The sequence below is a fragment of the Mya arenaria genome, chromosome 6, assembly GCF_026914265.1.
Source record: "Mya arenaria isolate MELC-2E11 chromosome 6, ASM2691426v1".
In the NCBI taxonomy this organism is placed as follows: domain Eukaryota; kingdom Metazoa; phylum Mollusca; class Bivalvia; order Myida; family Myidae; genus Mya; species Mya arenaria.
This window is the reverse complement of record NC_069127.1, coordinates 16,491,653-16,511,986: the sequence shown is the minus strand read 5'-3', so window position 1 is coordinate 16,511,986 and position 20,334 is coordinate 16,491,653. Positions and strand designations below refer to the sequence as shown.

Below are 20,334 nucleotides of genomic sequence, written 5' to 3'. Positions count from 1 at the left end.
ATAAGTAAAAATTGAATATCAATCTGGTGACCAAATGCATGGCCTTGATCGAAACTTTAATGATTCAAATACCTCTGCTTTATTGGACGTTTGTAAGAAGCCATTTCACGTCAAACATGGAAGCCGTATCAATGTTTCTTATACACAATCGTTTAATTACCTCCAAAACGCTAAAAAATATTTTCATTCAAAACACCTATATAAATATGGAAAGAAAACAAATTTGACAGTTAATTCATCACCAAGCGTATCACAGCAGTCAGGCGCTCCTTGGATGGGATATTAATGTTCCTATAAGTCTTCCGTAAACAGTCAACACCTACCATCAATGTAGATTGCCAGGCTATGTATTGGAAACTAGTAGCAGTACCAGCGGAATGAAGCGTATATATTGAGGTAGCTTCTTCTTGTTCGTCCATATTGGTTAAACCTGGTTAGGAGTTAGAATCCATGAAGATCAGTTGGATTGCTGTGCATGAGTGAATGACAATTATAAGGTAGGGTATATTTGGTGTGGGAATGTTTGTGTACATTAAGTCTTTATATCAAGCTATTCAAATGAAAAGGTTGCTTGTAAACTTGATCGCCGTTTGCATAATTTCTTTTCGTGTATTAATAATTCTGTTATCGTACTTTTCTAATTTATATGCAAACTGCAATCGTTTTAAGTCCCATACAAAAAGGACTAGATATTAACTTGTCGTGAATTTGCTTCATTGCTTACAATAAATAAATTACCACTATTGAGAGAGGTCATCAGTAATAATTGTTCACATCGTTATGTATTTCAGTTAATGCCATCATTAATGTTTCAATGGTAATAATTATGCGATAAAAACATAATGTATCAAATTCTAGCTTTATTGAAACTAAATAATAATAAAAATATTACATAGATCTGTTTCTATACACACCCTCGTGCATGTACGTTCTTATAAAATTTTAAGAAAACAAATCCAGTAAACACAAGCCTTGACCATGAACGATGAATGTGCCTTGGCATCGAGTTAAATATGTGCAAATTACAGTCTATTTTTCTTACTCAGTGATCAAAATGACAATAACAATATGATCTTGTATGAGGAGGCCTAAAAGCTGAACAATATAATGAATAAACCAATGAATAAACATCAAACAAAATTAAGATAAATTCACAATACTCTTTGCGGAAAAAAATCAGAAATACAGAATAAACAGAAAATTATTAAGATAAAGCGATTCTTGGAAACCCAAAATAGCAGGCTGGGTTTGATGATTGCTACTTTTATCAACGCCATCAGGTACTGTCTTAAGTGGTCACTATGATGGACGACATTCCCGACAATCAGAAATAAATTACCGTACTAAATCGTCTTACTACCAGCAAGGCTTAAAAGGGGCAGTTCCTTTTACTTGCTATCTCTTGCGCGAGCCAATTATTCGCTTTTCCAAACGAACAGATTGCAAATAATAAGAATGCATATGCAAATTGAATCCACAGAACACAACCATGAACATTGTTTTCCCACTTTAAAACGTAGTTATATGAATTAGAACCCCCTTTTTATTTACAAATACTTAATTTAAACTATTTTTATCATACGTACAGTGCATCGTTTGGTGACAGGGATTGATGCCTGCAGTTGTTTTGTTTGATCTTATTGATTAACCATCAATTTCCATCTCCAATTGAACTTTTGCCACGTTAATAGAATTTATACAAGAGTGTAAGTATTTTGACATTATATAGTCTGGAATAAATTTAGGGAATTATAGTGCGGTTTATTCGGGTCTAGACTAAGGCTCATAGTTTCAAAAAATGACTGCATCGTATCTTTGAAAAGGTTTTGCATTAGGTACTCTGAATTGTATTCCTTCGTCTGCAGATAGAGTTGGGATCTCTAATCATTGAAGAACTTGGGGTTTACCTATTCGTTTATTTATATTTGTTTTGTTATTAAGTGTCCTCAGGTTAATGCATACTTTGATAAAATTTACCTTCAACGTTTTTTCTTTATTCAGGATTGTTGGGATAAGAGTGAGGTTTGTGCACGTAAAATGGTTTAAAGCCCTGGTAAATTTAACATTTTACTGACCGTTCTAAGGCGGTACCTAACAATCTTTGATAAACATACTTAGTTTCTTTTATATAGTATATATGCAATGTGCTGTTTATGGAATTTTACGGTAATGATAAACAAGGAACAAGTCTTCAGTTTTGGTTTGTGAAGTGTCTGTTTGTATATAAACATTGTGCCAACAATGTCGTACGTAACTGTCAATGATAAGCCAAAAAAGAACGGTTTGTACTGTACTATTGCATATTTGTAAGTGCATCATTGTTTCGATATAAGAATGGGATGTAAAACAACATTAAACATGTGCTACAAGAATTAACTATGTACAGTAACTTGTTCTGCTCCTGTATTTGTCCTGATATGTTCAATGGTTTATGTGTGCATATCTGACCTGTTTTATTCACGAATACCACATTTGATTCGCTAGTGAATACATTTTCACCTCGTACGTCTCTAATAAATTAAATAAAAAGCCATGCATGTTCCTGAACCATTTTATAGACGCATAAACAAACTTGCCATAACGGATTCAATAATTATTAAATCTGTGTTCTAAGTATTTGTGGGTAATGTGTATCAATTATTGGGAACTCCGAATGGTCTAAAGGAGCTGCATTGCAGAGGTAAACAAGGTAGTAGTGTTTGCATTAAAACATAACAAATCTAACGGTTCTGCAAATTGCAAAAGAAGCCACGGGACGTTTCCATGCCGATGAGACTAATTCCATCGTATGTTATACTTATTGACAGGCTTTATTGGGAAGGGCGCAAGGACTGTATGGTGTTCATTGTTGCTGATTTAGAATATGCTGATGTCGTAAAAACTCCGATGCTATACTAGTAGGTAGATTTCCCGAAAAGCGACGTTCTGCTTGACCTGTTTTTCAAGTGATAATTAACTTGACCACAATAGCGCAAAACTATGGGGGGGGGGGTATTCATACTAAATGGATTTGTTTAGAACGTTTTTTCAGGGACAATCATGTCTGTAACCGTTTGCACACTCTTTATGACCTCGTGAAATCTAAAGTGCTTTTCTGCTTGTTATTCCTCTATGACGTCTTTTTGCGCAAATTAACACCTATGTATTTCACAGGCAGAAAAACATGACATATTGAGATGACTATTTATAGAAATATATGTAAAACATAATTAGTAAATACGATATAATTCGACCACTCCTTTCCGGATAAGTTTTAACAAAATAAAATGCATGGCAACAAATACGTACGCATTGTGTGTTTTATGACAATGTCAAAAATCCTGTTTTTGACTGAGTTTGTTTTGTTCTACTTTACTAAATGCATATGTAATGTGCTATGTAATGACATTATTTACCTACCTTTCCAGACTGGCTCATATTATTTTTTAGTTTTAAAGGGAGACAATTTTTTCCCATCCAGATTTATCTTACGAAATTAAAAACAAAACAAAAACGTATTCACTCAGCATGGTACTAAATTTCGAAAAGCAAAAAAGTACAATTATCCTGAAAAAAAATAATCTAAACATGGTGAAGCATAGACAATTGAATTGAAAAGATGCATATGTTTTTGTTAAACTGATAAATTTAAGAACGTTTTTAGAAATCATCTGAAGTCAAGAAATAACTAAAGATATCTTATGAATACTGGCCCAGACTATTTGGACAAAAACAGTAATAAGTTATGAAGAAGAGCGTAATGCTTAGGAAACACTTATTTTTTCATAAATTCATATTTTGGATCAGAGCCTGTGCACAATAATTATAAACTCGCCTCTAAACCTAGCGCAAGACACTCACGGATCAGACGGCAACGGAAAGGGACGTACATATGTTAATAGCAGAAAACCCCTTTTAAAACGTAGAATGAGCCAATGTTTCGTTGTACTTGTACTGACCGACCCGTTAGGTTTATGGCGGGCTTGATGCTATCGGCACCAGAATCTAACCCACATTTACTTATCTTGATTACTTTGACCTAAGAACGACTGATTTAATTATTTACAACAATAGATATTGGAGAGCAATAAAAAGCAAGAAGGTAAACACAGACTCTAAAAACAGTGCCCGTAAACCGTTATTACTGGAATTTGCCGGTAATGAAAATTGCATAATCATTTCGTGTCTAGCAATTCACTTCATTAAGTAAATTAAAGATCATGAATAAAGTTTAAAAAAAAAATATAATGATTCTGCAGAAATCACCAATTGTTCGTAGTTTGGATACCGTAAAAAGAAGGCAGAATTTATTTAGTTATTCATCGAAATAAGATGTCCATTGGTCATCCAGATGGTCAAAAATACCCAATCATATACAAATCATTAATGCCGCCCATGGGAGACATCGACAATGTAGCTTATAGATTACAAGTTGTACATTACTTTGCACTGGGGGTTAAATCTGCATAATCGCAACCACGTGTTACTCCACGTGGAAATGAAGTTAAAGCTAACGTTGAACAAACCTGCACCACAAACTCTGTAAAAAATAATATAGAACGCTAAATTACATTTTACCCGAGTGATTAAAATACGTGTAAACTATGTGCGTTGCTCTTTTTTCCTTAAAGTTTCAACTTTAAGGGGCACAATTCAGGTTGATGCATAAAAACATATAAGCCTTTATTAATGTGTTTATTCATTTATTTCCCAGACACAGAGGCGCCTTAATATCGCCGGACAGTTTTTTAGTTGAACATAACTTAAATGCTTTTTTGTTTTGATTTTTACAGTCAAATGAGTAAATCAAAATAATGCATTTTCGTGCATCAATCTATATTATACCGCTTTAAGCTACATAGAATATGTCGAACGTGCTAGCTTAGAAGTTAAAATGACCGACATGAAGTTTAAAACCGTGTACATTATCTATTATTTATATGTAATTAACTCAATGCAAAGATCTCTAGTCACATCAGCTACAATAACAAATTTAAATAAAATATTTATATAATCAATCTCTATAAAAAAATGCCAGAAATAATTTCAATTTAAATATCTATGAAGTAAAGTAACCCTTTTCAATCATTAGTTAATAATTCTAAGCATAATAATATGATATAAATGATAATTGTTTAATTCAGAGTAAAATTGTAACCGGTGAAATGTCTACTTTCTTTTTAACGAGGTGAAATATATGAGATCAGTATAGAGTCGTCATAAGTTCGATTGCATAAAAAAGATATAAATTCACAGTATATCGCTGATTTTCAGAAGAAAAAAAAAACACACGCAAAATGTCTGCGAAAGTAACGTTATTTCGGAAAAGACGTCGTTTTCCTTGTGCCTTCGCCCTGTGCGCTCTAACCAAATTTCATATATTTGTGTATCCGATACCTTATATCAATGTCGCTAAACAAGATCTTGTTAGCTTATGTAGCTGTCGTCTTCACTGTTATTCTACTTTATTTTATTTATAATTCTATCAATGATACGCTCCGTTGACTAATAGTCGATATAGGGGCTTTACTCTGACTTTAAGCTAGAGTTATGGGCCCTGGTGTATATGTGTGTTTTGTTTCTGGCAACATGTGTACCAAGAGTCATTGGCATATGTTAAAGGACACACCAAGTATACAGAAATATGGTCCTGAATGTACTGTATATTTTTGTACATGATGGACACTCTTCTCTACGTGCCATCGTGTTCCGATATTGGATCTCATAAAAAGACCTATTTTATTGTATTGTGGAATAAGAACGTTGATTCCAGGCCTACCTCATTATGAACTTGGCGTTGGCACTCGCAGTTACGCTGTCTGTATTATATAAACTTGATTAGTTTCAAATAAGACTTTAGATATACCAAGTTTTAGTACAATGATGCTTTTTAATATGAAACTATGATCACACAGTTTTGAACCTTTCATTTGCTCAAGCAGACTGTGTGTGATGCTCATAGTTTCAAACAATAACTGCATCGTATATGAAAGTATACATTAGGTAATCTGAATTGTATTCCTTCGTCTGCAGATAGAGTTGGGATCCCTAATCATTGAAGTACTTGGGGTTTACCTATAAGTTAATAACTATTTGTTTTAATATTAAGTTTTCTCAAGTTAATTCATACTTTGATAAGATTTACCTTTGGCGTTTGTACTTTATTCAAGAGTGTTGGGATAAGAGTGAGGTTATGCACACAAACAGGTTAAAACCCCCAGTAAATTTATTCTATGGCGGTGTCAAACAATCCTTGATAAGCACACCTAGTTTTTATATAGTATATATGCACTGTGTTGTTTGTGAAGTTTTGTTCTGTTGTTCCGTATTTCTTGTTTGTGTTTCGTTTGTCTTTGTTTTCAATGTCTTTGGCGTTGACCCTGTGCCGTTAAATGACATTTATGTTTAAATTTTTGGCTATTGAGCTTGTTTCTGTAGTTTTCATAGAAATATGTTAACTCACTAATCTTATGATATATAATATTTATTCCACATTTGCGCCGACATTATTGTGAAAAAGGTATGTTTGTGTCTTCATTGGCAGGTTCTATAGACTATGAAATCTGCGTGATATAAACCTGAACATGAAAAGTCTGAAACTTCAACGTGGATTCGATTCTGTGACGTTATTCAAATATAAACATCATTGCCACACAGTTATGACCTCGCTTTCTGTTATTCAGGGTCATAGATCAGATAAAAATGGTGCTTTAAAATAAATGTTTTCTGAAAAGCAACAGCAACCAGACAATGAAGCGCGTTTTCTTACACTTGGATATCCTTTGTTAACTGTGTTATTCATAGTATGACGTCATCCAGCAAACCCTGAATCACTAGATTGTTGAAGATAGACAAATCTTTGCATTAAGTTTGAAACGGTTCATCGTGATCAGATTGTTGAATAGAGATGGACAATATAGATTCGCAATTTCAGCTCTTTGTCTTCTGTAAAGTATTGACGTTTCATGATCTAAATGGTAACAATCTGGTTTATGTTATTCGAATTGAGAAAAAGAGGGAATCATTGTTTCAAACATTACAAACGACGAACAATGCAGTCACACACACACACGCGAGCACACAAACACAAATACACACACACTCATCGAGGCCCCAAAAAGTATTTACAGTTCAAATTAATGATAACGTATTGGCCGAGGTGACAGCTCAAATAAAACACTTCATTTCCGATTTGACCTAATTTTAAGTAAACTTTCCAATCAAGAATCACCCACATCAGCAACATCGGGCCATGGTATTAGGTCAAACCACACGGAATATTATAATTGTATTCCATAAATCAAATTGGAAGATGAATCAATCTACGGGTGCAGGATATTTATATAAATAATTGTTACCTGCTTTCCTTTAATTATCCGAAACGAGGTTGGTATACACCGAATACTGCATATATATACACATTTCTCAACTTTGAAACTTTCCTGCTATCCCCAGTGCAGTACTGATAATATTTCGTATGGGCATTTCTTGAACAGTTAAAAAGTAACATTGCCAGTTCTACCATAAAAACAGTTTAGCTTCTGCTTGTAAAATCCTTCGATAAAGATATTTCTATATATTAGATACAATTCTTAATAATATCAGTCATATTGTCGAGATTCAGTGAGGTTTGAGGTGATCATCTCAAATATGAAATAACATTTTTCTTGGTCTGCTAAATCGTAAGCATTATAAAGTACACCATATTCCAAATTTAGCATTCAACTAATAGCTCAAAACAGCAAGATCTGACCTCTGATAAAGAAAACAACCGCAAATTTATCTGTTTACTTATCACTTTGAGCTATAGTCAGGGTTCGTTTCCCCACAGTGATATAGGTAGGTAGTTGTTTTTTTCCTACTTCGGTTTTCATAATGCATTTTCTCGATTTAAATGAGGCCGGAATAACTAAAAATGATTGTTACCCGTTCATTTTCGATTTTTGATTTCATTTTAGTTTTACCGTAGACACAGTCAGCAGGCTGCTAGAAATGTTAACAGATGCTAATTAATACGGTAAGGTATTGTTCGACGTGTTGCGTTTTTTCGCAGTATTTTACTGGAGTAAAGCGACACATATTGTGATATATAATTAAATACAAAGAACCTGTGAATAATAAATTAAATGTATGGTAAGTTTCATCATAGTTTTACCCTTGGCCGCAATAATTGATTTTAGATTATAAATAACATGGATCAAATTTATGTGGTTATTTTATTTTTCTATTCCTGTACACTTTTGACAATCAAACAATCATCAACAATTACTGATATATACTTAATTGTTCAAGTGGAAAAAGATTATATTTCCCTTTCGGTGAATCTGGTCATCAAGAGTGAAAAAGTCAAAAAGATATTGATATCCCTCCAATATTTATGCAAAAAGCTACAGAAACATGCTCAGTAGCAAAAAGTTTAAACGTAAACCCGGTTTAGTGGCAATGGGCAAACGCCAAAGACATAGAACACAAAATCACAAACAAGAAACATAGAACAGCACATAACTCTACAAACAGCACAGTGCATAAATACTATATATATATATATATATATATATATATATATATATATATATATATATATATATATATATATATATATATATATATATATATATATATATATATATATATATAAATTGGTATGTTTATCACGAATTGTTAGGTACCGCCTTGGAACGGTCAGTAAAATGTAAATTTACTGTGGGAAGTGAACTGGACTGAGACTCTTGATAGCAGCATTTTAATTCGTGCCCAATGAAAATCGATACATATCTGATCTGTTTTGTGTCGAAATTTAATTATTGCCTTTGTCGAGGTCAACGTGTGGATTTATCGACCTTGGGAAGTGAGCTGGACTGAGACTCTTGATAGCAGCATTTAATTCGTGCCCATTTTGTTATTAAGTTCCGAAAGAATACTGGCAGTCGCCAATTTGTAGAAAAGTTATATTCAAAATACAGCTAGACTGAAAGCGCGATGAATGACCGATCGATAGCAAAAAAAGAGAAGTGTCGACAGAAAAAGATCAGGTCGTCGGGTTAGTGAAAGCAAACAAGATTGAATTCCATTATGCCAAATGTCAAATCATTTATTTTTTCTGTGGAATGTTTAAATTGTTCCCCTAGGGAGGACACAGTTTTCGTCCTTCCGTGACCAATGATAAGACTTGAATGTACAAAGCAAGTAGGTGCAAAGGTATTATTAAATAGTTTAATATGGTGTCGCTTTTAAGTATTTGTTGTAACAAACAAACAAATTATTGTTAAGTCTCTAAACATCAGGCATAGTCATCAACTAATCGTACTGGTCTTTTTGTGCAAGCTATCTTTGCACTAGGAAGTGCTCGCAAAGATTTGTTTTCGAAGGAAGATTCAAGTTAGGTTAAATGGAAAGTACAGAAAATTGCCTAGCAGCCAAAACGGCATTGTGGCACATTTAATAACCCACGTCTGGAGTTTTATTACATCGCATTTGCTATTTGTTTAATTTGTGTAACATTTTAGTATGTATCTTTGAGCATAAAACCCTTACATGATTGCAGCTAAGAACCCGTAATTTGTCTTGAAAATTGGCATTGAAGTATTTCCCCAGGAGTTAATAAGAGTAAAACTTACCTACGTTTCTCACAAAGGAATGCAGAACATAAAGGGTTTTTCGGTGCAGATTTAAAAATCCGTTATAAGAGCAAGAGGACAAGCCGTAAACAAGGCTTGGTGGTTGTATTTGTATATGTATAGTTCATATTTATATTCGCCGAGTCCTTTGTAAAGATAAAACTTGACGATCATATTGTAAAACACGTAAGAAGTTATGACGTCATTGTTTCTTTTAATATTGCGCTCCGATTGGATTAGCAGAACGTCATTTAAACTATGAAATACGATGTTACAAATACCAGCTATTTTTATACCAGCGTATGTTGTCGTTACTCATCTTTAAGAACAAAAAAATGCTCAGTTGCAGAAGATACTGCTAATTTATAAACGTAATAAATAATTATAATTATAGGTATTGGTGTTGATCGCTTTATTTTCTTGCGTTCTTGCTGTATGAACGCAGTAGAGCAAGCGAGCAAATTATCAAAAAAGCGCTAACGCAAATCATGGAATTCGCTCGCGTGCTTTACTGCCTTTATACCGCATAATCACATTATCTGGTTAATTGTCGTTCGGCAATTGCTTTGTGTCACTTAACGCGGTTTATTTTTGAATCTTCGACTACTAGGGCTTGTATTATTGAAACCTTTTTTGAATACCAAACCAATGGTTTCACATCGCTAGGACATCGTCAGAACATCGCCATAAAAATAGCATCGGCACGAGTCGCTATAACCTTTGAACATTCAGTACTTCGTTCATGTCGGTACAGCACAAGTAGAGCTCCGAAAAGGATCGGCGGCTCTCAAAAAATGCCGATGTATTACCGTGGCTAGGTGACCAATCAGTATAAATAGGAGATGCTACATCGGTTTTGCTACGGCCATTTGTGTTTTTAAAGAGTCCAGCGATTTCTTCCGCAGTTGTTAAATGCGTGCTCCAGTTTAGTACCTGCGAGGTACATCGGTAGTGTCCCTAGGCCCGTATTAAACACGTTACGAAATTAATATAGTGTAAACCCTACAACTTGAGCGTATACAATTTTATTTTTGTGCAAATCCATAACTTAACTCATCAGTCGTAAGTCGTCTTGATTTTCAACTGGAAATACACAATTGTATGTGCATTCAAAACTGCTCAATATCTAACAAAGACATCGTTAATTTGTGTCGTTATCGGTTTTGGGAGATACTTTTCGTGATAGTGGTGTCCAAACAACACAAATACAGTTTACGCTACTGAAAAAGAAGACCATTATTTGACAAATTATATTAGGGAAGGCTCTTTTATTTTCATTAACTCAGTGTCGTTGGCTACGATGTTATTTATCTACGACGCTGATGGAATAAATTGAAATATCTCTGGGCTTTGCGATAATTTTCTGGCACGTAGATTAAACAATAAATTACCAATTGACGCCACCAAAGATCCGTTAATGATCTACATAATGACTCATATAACGGTATATTTGTAAACTCAAAAATATTCATCAAAGCGATTATAACGTAAACGACTGAAACGTTGTTTGTACAAAGACCAGAAAATTGAACATGGATGTAATAACGCTAAAGCAACTATTGAAGCAAACTAAGAAAAACTATTTAATTTTCAAATATTAGGTCCCTGGTTGACCTCGACCTACGATAATTTGTTTGATCGATAACAAAAATCAATTATCTGTCTAGAATCATGTTCGGAAGTTATTGTATTATATATAACAGCTTGCACAATGATACTACATTGTGAAAAAGATATGATAGTGCGTCCCAGATTGCAACATAAATATGACCACGATTTGGGCTTATTTTATACACCTAGATTATGCTGGCTGAAAAATGTGAACAAATGTGAGGTTGAGTTCATAATTTATATCACCGTTCCAATGTAGTAACCACACCATATATTGATACATTTCTAATCTGTCTTTGTTGCTTTGTGTCCTTTTGCTTCTGTTATTCCAAATATAGTGCATCTTAAAGTGTCTTCGCCAATGTTTGCCTACTCGGTTTGTCTCCGTTGTTTCTATTGTTTTGTTGTAATTTTATAGGTATTGGCAGTTAACTCGTGTTCTAGTAACCGTAATTCTATCATTTATCGGTAAAGCTGTTTTGTGTGTATGGTCTGTTTGTGGCGTTTGTAAGTAGGTATGTGGTGTTTATTCATTTGTGTCACTTGCTCATTATCGTTTGGGCCATTCCACATGCCTCTTAGCAAGGTTCATATTTGAATATTTAACTACTGCGCTTGTCTCTGTATGTTAAATCGTATTATTTGTATTCGATGTTGTGATTTCAGTGGCAACTTTCAGGTTTTGTAAGTGCTCCTATCAGGTTTTGTTAGTGCTCATTGGTTTAGATATATTTTGTTCGTGAAAGCATATCAGATGGTCGTTGATCCTCTTCTCATTACCAAATATTACCCATTTATTTTTCAGAGGGCGCAGTAACATGACGAAAAGCATAAGTGACCTATTCCTACAGTATTTTTGCCTAATTTTACTTCCGTTCTACGCGCGGGGGGACTATGAGCGCACCTGCAGACGAGGAGAAGAACGGCCGCGGACGGGCGTGTGTGGCCGAGAGCTGTCGAACACCCTTGATATTATATGCGATGGTAACTTCAACACGTATGGGAAGAGAAATAGTGGTAAGAATTTAATTAAGGTTATTTAATTGAAAGATGTCAGCGACCGTACAAATGCTACTTCCTATATGCCCAAGATGACAAAATGCCACAATTATTTCCGTAAAATGTTCTAAATATTAACTTCTGTTCTAGTTATTAAAGAATATGGCCTAATTATTTGTAAGGTTGTGAAAATATTGACCAATAAGACAAAACGCGATAAAACTAACAAAATAAATCGGAATTTCATCGTGAGTCAATTTTCATGGAACAATACGAACCGGTAGGGTTCTACTTAAATATTTTCTTTAAACACCCTGGATATGAATAAACCGTAAACCCATATAGCTAAAATGTAAAGCAATAAAATATTTTACATTATTTAACGTACATGTGTATGCATTATGTGATCAAACATAAAATACAGTACAGAAATTCATATTGGTAACTTGCATATATATTGCAAGTAAACACTGCAATCTCCTATCATAAACTAAAACAAAATATGTCATTGTGTTAAGATAATTTCAAACATGTGACCGCACACATCATTAATATATATATATATATATATATATATATATATATATATATATATATATATATATATATATATATATATATATATATATATATATATATATATATATATTGCATTTGCCGTTGTACTGGAACATGAGCATACACATAACAATAAATCTGACTAAAAACTTACGTCCAATGACATGAACCATGTTTAAACTTTTAAGATACACTCTAGATTAATTATTCAATTCCATTAAAAAAATATTATTTTATTTCTATCGCTTCATCACAAGCCCTAGACATTAAAACAGAAAACAATTTCGTTCGCATGCTCCAACTACCTTCTGAAAAATAATTAATGATCACGAGATTCATTTGGTGTGGTCTTTATAAACATTTAAGTCGGCGGAAATATATACAACCTTCACCATTGTACTATGATGGGACTTTCTCTAATAGATTTGTATTATATGCTTCCGGTGCGTATTGGAAATTCCGACCCGAAGGCACTTGCGGAAGCCAATAATGAGGCTTGTCGAGCGAGGGACGGATTAAAAATACACGCTCTATTTCCTTATCGTGATGTCATAACTAAGTTAATGACGTCCATGATTGTGTCGTTATAATTAGGTTAAACTTAAATACTTCAAGTGGAGATTGGTGATAAGAAACAGTCTATTCATAGTAAATCAAGAATAGTCAATGGTAACAACACATACTTTAATCATTTTCAATGATTGTTTACTCGTTTAGAGCTAAATCGTGTTGTCTTGTAATTTGCAGGTCAAGGTATCGCTAGAATTCCGCAACACGTTAAAGACGATCTCAAGAGTGATTTTAAAGACAAGATTTTATCTAAACAAGGTGCTTTGAACTTCCTGTTAAAGCGATCTGGTATCGAGTACCAGGGCCTGACGTGTGAGTGCTGCCAGAACCAGTGTTCAATGCCTGAACTGATGTCTTACTGTGCCGATCCAGACGACTTCTGGTTCTTCAACAAGAAAAAGAGGGCAATGGAGAGAGCTTTGAAGGACAAGACGAGGAGTACATTAAAGCTGGACACCCATAATTTGCCTATTAACACTCTAGGAAGTTCTGAACACAACAACTATCTAGGACGTTCTGACCAATAATAAATTTAGTATTATATTGTAGGCTTTTTTACAAATCAGATGCCTTATTCACTGGATACTTAGATTTTACAATTAACACAGGATTGGATGATAAGTTAAAATAGGCTTCATTGATAATTAAGTATAAAACAAATGACTTAAATGAAGGGTACAATGTTGTTTTGTACTCTTATTTGAAGTATAAAAAATAAAACTATTTGCATAAAGTTTACCTTAATAATATTTGTTTCTCCAGAATTGCGCTTATTTAATTCACAGTTCCCGTAGAAAAGCCACCAGTTCAAGCACATCTGTACCTTTTAGATTTGAAGTGATGAGGACAGTATTAATTAAATGATTAATGGTGGTTTGTACGTTTTTGAGGAGATATTCCTAACGCAATTTGTGAAGGCATTCCGATAATAATTATTATCTCCAAAGTTAGCATAAAAACAATTGTGTAGGTGTTTTATATTGAAGATAAAAAACGAATATGAAATGTTAATTAAAATTATCTCTGAAAAATATAGAACTGCTTTTAATTTGAGTCCTGGCCTGTCAAAATATATTTTGCATTTACAAATAGGAGAAAGACGTGTTAGCTGGACGAGCAAGATTGATATCATTTTGATATAGGTATAAATAAAATTTCACAAACGAACATGAAGTGTAGGTGGAATGTAAGTATAGAAACGCGGGCATTCGTATGATATAATTATTTTTGTTATTTTAAATGTTCGCAAGCGAAATTACACCGTCAAGCCTAAATTCACCTTCGATCACAGTTAGGAAAAATTCTGAAGCATGTTAACTGCTTTTTATCACATTTGCGCGATATTGTACCTTACAAATCTGCTCCTGTGGAGCTGTATCAATACCAAAAACACATGTAAGTTTCAACATCATGAGGGGTTAACTGTAAAAGATGAAAACAAAATATTTGCATAGTTTTGATATAGTTTAACTTTTCTACAAAGTGCATTTCTATTCTTTTATTTTTAACGAAGTTACATCCGAATTTATATTGCCTTCGCTACTTAAATGGCATGAATATCGTAGTTTTTGAAATCACCAAAATTTGCACGAGCAGAAAAACGACCAGCTCATTGCTTCGATAATGACACTTTGCCATCATAGACACGACGAAAATACCACACCAACGTTCATTCGATTGTATTGAAGTATATCAGCTTTGAAACCTCAGATACATATTGTCTAAAAACAAAAAAATGTGTTTTTAGACATTTTTATTGCTGAAATTGTGTTACAAAATAACCCCAAGAGAAAGCGTCAACAAGAACATTAGCGCTAATGTGGATGTTTTTGTGGTGAGAATATACGATGATTTCAGATCATGATGTCTGGTGTTTGTAATCTTTAAGCAGACACTTTAAATCGTTCATAATGTAGAAGTCTTGTCTCTGTTTGAAGTGTTAAGAGGATTTCGACATTAACTCGGAATATTTTCATCACAGTAAATTTTAAACAACGATTAATAATAGCTTTCCCTTTAAATGGCGACCTGTCTGTTCGTACTAGTCATACGAAGATAAGGATATATCTGATATGTTTGATATATTACCAAGAATGTTTCTGCGTTTTGCATTGTTCCAGAATGTCTTCAACTGATAAATATATAATTAAATAGGAAAGAAGTAAATTAACATGTATAAATCGTAACTGTGGCCGCTCGAGTTTATCCTTTGGATTATCTATATTGGTTAAAACCTGGTATTGGGGCTCATCTCCGCTAGATCTCTGATTTCTATGCGAAAACTTTTCACTTTAAAGTGACACTCTTTTTCAAGATCAATACAAACACATGTATAACAAACATAAATTTTTAGTGATAAACCTTTAACTACTTACTTAAAAATGCATTTATGGAAATCATTAATTACTTATAACACGATTGCAACTGTGTGTTTAATGGATGAAAACGCAAAAAAAAAAAATATTAAATGACTGGTGAGTGCTTAAAATTTACTGTGATCTTCTGTTGTCTCATAAGATAAAGAATACTATGTTTTCTGCACATTGCTTCGGTATCCTTCATTAGAACCACTGTTCTCGACATTTATTCATCCTGTTCGGTATATTAAAACACTTGTATTAATAACTGGGTAAATCTTATTTGGGAGTACGAGTGCATCTTTAAAGAGTTTATTGCTGTAGCTTTGTTCTTATAAATAAGGGTGTAGCTCTACCACCCCACACTGCCCCCCCCCCCCCCAACCTATGGGTACCTTCTTCATTTTAATGTCGATTGAAAACCTTCTGGCATTCGCGACACGAAATTATATCGAACTATTTTAAGAGTTTGGAGTTTCTGCGTTCTGTGTGTCTCCCACGGGATACTAAGATTTCCTAAAAATGCCACTGATTACCACGTACCGAAAAGGGTGGGATCGTGTTGAGGGGTGGGGTGTTTTTGTGGCCAGCCTCACTACGTATGCAAGGTTATTGTATTTTCTTATGTAGTTCATACAGTTTGTTTGGCTGTAATGGACAAGGTATTGTATGATGTATTGAAAGACTTTTGATTGTATGGAGTTTACTGGATGTATCTTGTACGTGTCATGTGTGATTATTGTTTGAATGGTAAAGGATCACCAGACCGAGCCGGGTTCCGTAACATATGTTGCTTTTTGTTAACACACTACTCCTTATGTGGCAATTTAAATAAATATCAAACAAAGGACACGTTGAATTTAATAAAATGTTAATAGCATGCAATATATCTGAGCTGACGCATATCATTTGTGTGTATTTTTTTCATAAATTAAAGTTATCCACAACCACTAATCTAATTTAATCACGACATCTGGAGTAATGTGTAACAGGCTAGAGATTTGCTAAATTTGCTTACAGCATACTTTGTGTTAAGATACACGGAAAGTGTATTACTTTATATTTTAAAGTGTTTAAAAATTAGTTAGAAAGAAATTATTTTAATAATGTTACACTATGATTTTAAACTCAAGATGCCTAATATGTTAAGCCCTAGCATAGAAAAATTGAAATATTCAGAATAAACAGTAAGATCTTTTGTTGCTCTCTTGTTTTATTCTACACTGCCTATTCGCTTCATTGGAAAACTGTGTGTGTACGGTATTTAATGAGATGGAAATATAGCTATATATTAATGCAATTTGGAACTACGATTCTTTGAAGTACAAAATAAATCCCATGTAAGATACATACAGTCCCGTTTGGATTGAGACTCAGTTGATCGACATGACAGATGCACTGACAATGCCATATATTTCCTCTAAGTCATTTTTAAATAACAATGACTATAACAAACATAACTGCACTGAAGACGAAGTTCGAGGATATTCTTTACACCGGCCACACAACATAGAATTGAAATATCAAGATAAACACATCCTTCAAAAACACTAAACGCATTCTAAGAATGGAATCATTATTTTCGGTCATAAAGGGGAAAAACTGCCAATTCCCCTAAGGCCGGTTTACTACAAAAATGTTAATTGACAGCAATACTAGATGCAAAAGTGACAACTCCCAAATGCATGCTTCCCATGAATTGGTTCATTGAACGCCACGGTAGATTGTCAAATCCCCCAGACATATTTTATCAATTCTAAATAATATTGGTGTCACACGTGTATTCGTTCTAATTTTCAATTGGTCATTTAAACAGGAAAGTATGTACAACATTGTGTAGAAATTAAATAGGTCTATAAAACAACATAAAACGTATGGTACATGAGTAGCCAGAAAAGGTCACATATGATCCGCCTGAAATATATGAACACCTCTCTTATCTCAAAAGCAAGTGTCGTAATCGTGTCTCACGTGAATGTTATACTACAGACAACCGCATTGCTTATTACAACATATCCCATGATAAATAGAACTATGTTTTACTTTATTCGTTACTTTCGTGTATTATTTAACGGAATTATTCATGATCTGAACAAGCAGCTGCAGAGAAGAGGCTTAATTTAGATAAAATTAAAGACATTAAAGTAGTTCTACAATGCCTTATCTGGTCTTGAAACTAATAAATTGAACGTTTTTATTGAATCGACGAATAACAACATTATAGTATAGCAATTAAACTACTAAGTTCTTATATATCAATTATAATTCTTAGTTCTGATTAAAAGACAGATTCAGATGATTTTGACAAAACAAACGCTTCTATCCTTGTCCCTATAACTATTTTACAAAAACTGCAATAAGAAGCCAGAGGTCATATGTTTGCTAGCATGGGACCAACTACATCGTAGTTCATCATCGCCTTTACACATGCTGACAGGCTTTGTTGTGAAAGGCGGGAGTACTGTAAGGCGGAAATTGTTGCCGTTGTGAATTAATCTGATTGGCACTACTGGGACCCGATTTCCCGAAAAGCTACCTTATGAGTTACTTGCTTAAGAAGTGAAGATTATCTTCATCCCATTAACGCAAGCAATACCAATGTCATTCATCAGATATCGTGTCATTTTGTTGAACTTGTATGTAGCTGTTTGAAATGGACACTTATATGTATGTAACAGTGATAGAAACCGTTAGAAAACATATTGGTGCACATATTGTTTTAAAAATAGGTTTTTGCATTTTCCTACTGTATATGTTTCAGAGTAATGCAAATAACCATGTCGATCTAGACCCTGTAGTATATCTGTACTAATGAGATTAAAGACCAGATATGGGTTGCAATTCCAGATCGTTTGTGATACTTAAAATGCTTTTCTGCTCGTTATTCCTCAATTATACCATATAATGATTAAAACCAGACTAACGTCTTTGCATGAAGCATCTATTTGCACACACTTCATACCTATATTTTTCACAGGCAGCATGTACGACATAATGAGTGACCTTTCGCCTGACATGTAATGCTATGGTGAAATGTAATGACTAGAGGGGAGGATACTGTTAAATATGTTTTGTAACATGTGTGGTTTTTGTTTATCATATAACAATGCACGCATATTTATACTTAGGACAGAGCCTAGTAACCGAACACATTTGTAAAGGTTTGTTTAAAAAAAACCATGCAATAACATCAAGAGAATATTTATGTTATTTCATTTAATGTTTAGGTTAAACTAGTCATTTAGCAACGCACTTTTATTTATAAAGAGATAGGCTAGTATACTTACTGATTTGTTCAGATTTATCTTACAAGATCTTGCAATAAAACACACTTACTTTTGTTTTATGATCATGACAAAAATAACCTTTTTGAGTATGCTTTTCAATGAATATTTTTTTATATTATGCCTTTATTACAGGGTTTCTCAGAGATTGGCTTATAACATTGTGTACGTTATCAAGGGAGAACGTTTGTTTTATCCAGATATATATTCCTACATTTAAATCATCCCGAAATATACCGAAATCTCATTTAGCAATTGATACACAATTTTGGATAGCAACCAACCAATTATTTGTACGTGATTTAAGTATTAGGACGAGGAGAATTCGCTGAACAGTTCCATTTTGATCATTTTTACATCGAAAAGAATCTTTTTTATATGTAGATGAAACCCCGTGTTTAAGCAGGTCTTAAAGTTGAACAAATATTTCCCCGTAGTTTGTCACATATATATAATATGACAGTTAAATCGATACCTAGCAACTTTTAATAATCTTCCAAATAACATTTTTAAACAGTTTTCATAAACACAGAACTTCAACAACAAGGTTTAAAGCTAGCAAGTACATTTAAATCCCTTTGCTATGTCCTCAAGCTAGGCTTCATGCAAAATTTGCCAGAAGTGTACCATGCCTTTGAGTGATGTTGAAAACGGCTCACGTTGTATCTGTTATGAACCTTTTTAAATATAGCCACATCTCCTCGGACCTTTAAAGCAAACCACAGTAGTTTTTCACAAATATTCATTTTGTTCCAAATGTCCTTTTGAGTATAGAAATAAAACTTTTTTTAACACAGATGTTAATTATACACTGAAATTACAGTTAAAACCCAATAGTCAAAATTTCAGGTATAAATCATGTTAAGAGTTAGTACCAACGGAAAACACAAACATAAGACTTACCTTGATACTCACTTTTAAATGTAGCATCTTGGTTTATTAAAATTATCTTTCAGGGTTTCAAGTGCGGCTTTGAAAGTCATTCCAAGAACACGAGGTGTAGCAAGCAGTTATTACGCATGCTTCATGTTTTTACAGGCATACTTGTAACTTTTATTGATCATAATTGAAATTGGTAAAGACTATCTTATATAAGCTATTAATTGTAGTTCCACGTGAATTATCCTAAATGGAAGTTAGGGTGTTGAGGAGGGAATAGAATATTGACTTTACCATGTCACATGACCGATAATATAAAGTATCATGTATACCAGAATAGTTGGAATAATGAAGATAACACTGACTCTTGTTGTAGAACGACTGGTTATTTAACAAGTTGACATGACTGCTGCTTGCCGATCTTTGTTCTTCAATATCCGATAAGGTTTTATTTGACGAATTACCCGATTTTAGAGACAT

The 20,334-nt window shown here is 33.6% G+C and overlaps 1 protein-coding gene across 1 annotated transcript; it reads left to right on the top strand.

Moving 5' to 3' along the window:
• The first annotated feature begins 433 nt into the window (after nucleotides 1-433).
• LOC128236662 (molluscan insulin-related peptide 3-like) lies at nucleotides 434-13,998 on the top strand. The gene is made up of 3 exons (XM_052951673.1): nucleotides 434-497; nucleotides 12,013-12,224; nucleotides 13,512-13,998. Exons 1-3 carry the CDS (start codon nucleotides 484-486, stop codon nucleotides 13,859-13,861), a joined length of 576 nt encoding a protein of 191 aa, XP_052807633.1. The 5' UTR covers nucleotides 434-483; the 3' UTR covers nucleotides 13,862-13,998.
• The last annotated feature ends 6,336 nt before the right edge of the window (nucleotides 13,999-20,334 follow it).

What these genes read in the sequence shown, in the direction of transcription:
- LOC128236662 (XM_052951673.1), top strand. An exon ending in GTATGGGAAGAGAAATAGTG is followed by an intron (nt 12,225 to 13,511) that starts GTAAGAATTTAA and finishes TGTAATTTGCAG; the next exon opens with GTCAAGGTATCGCTAGAATT.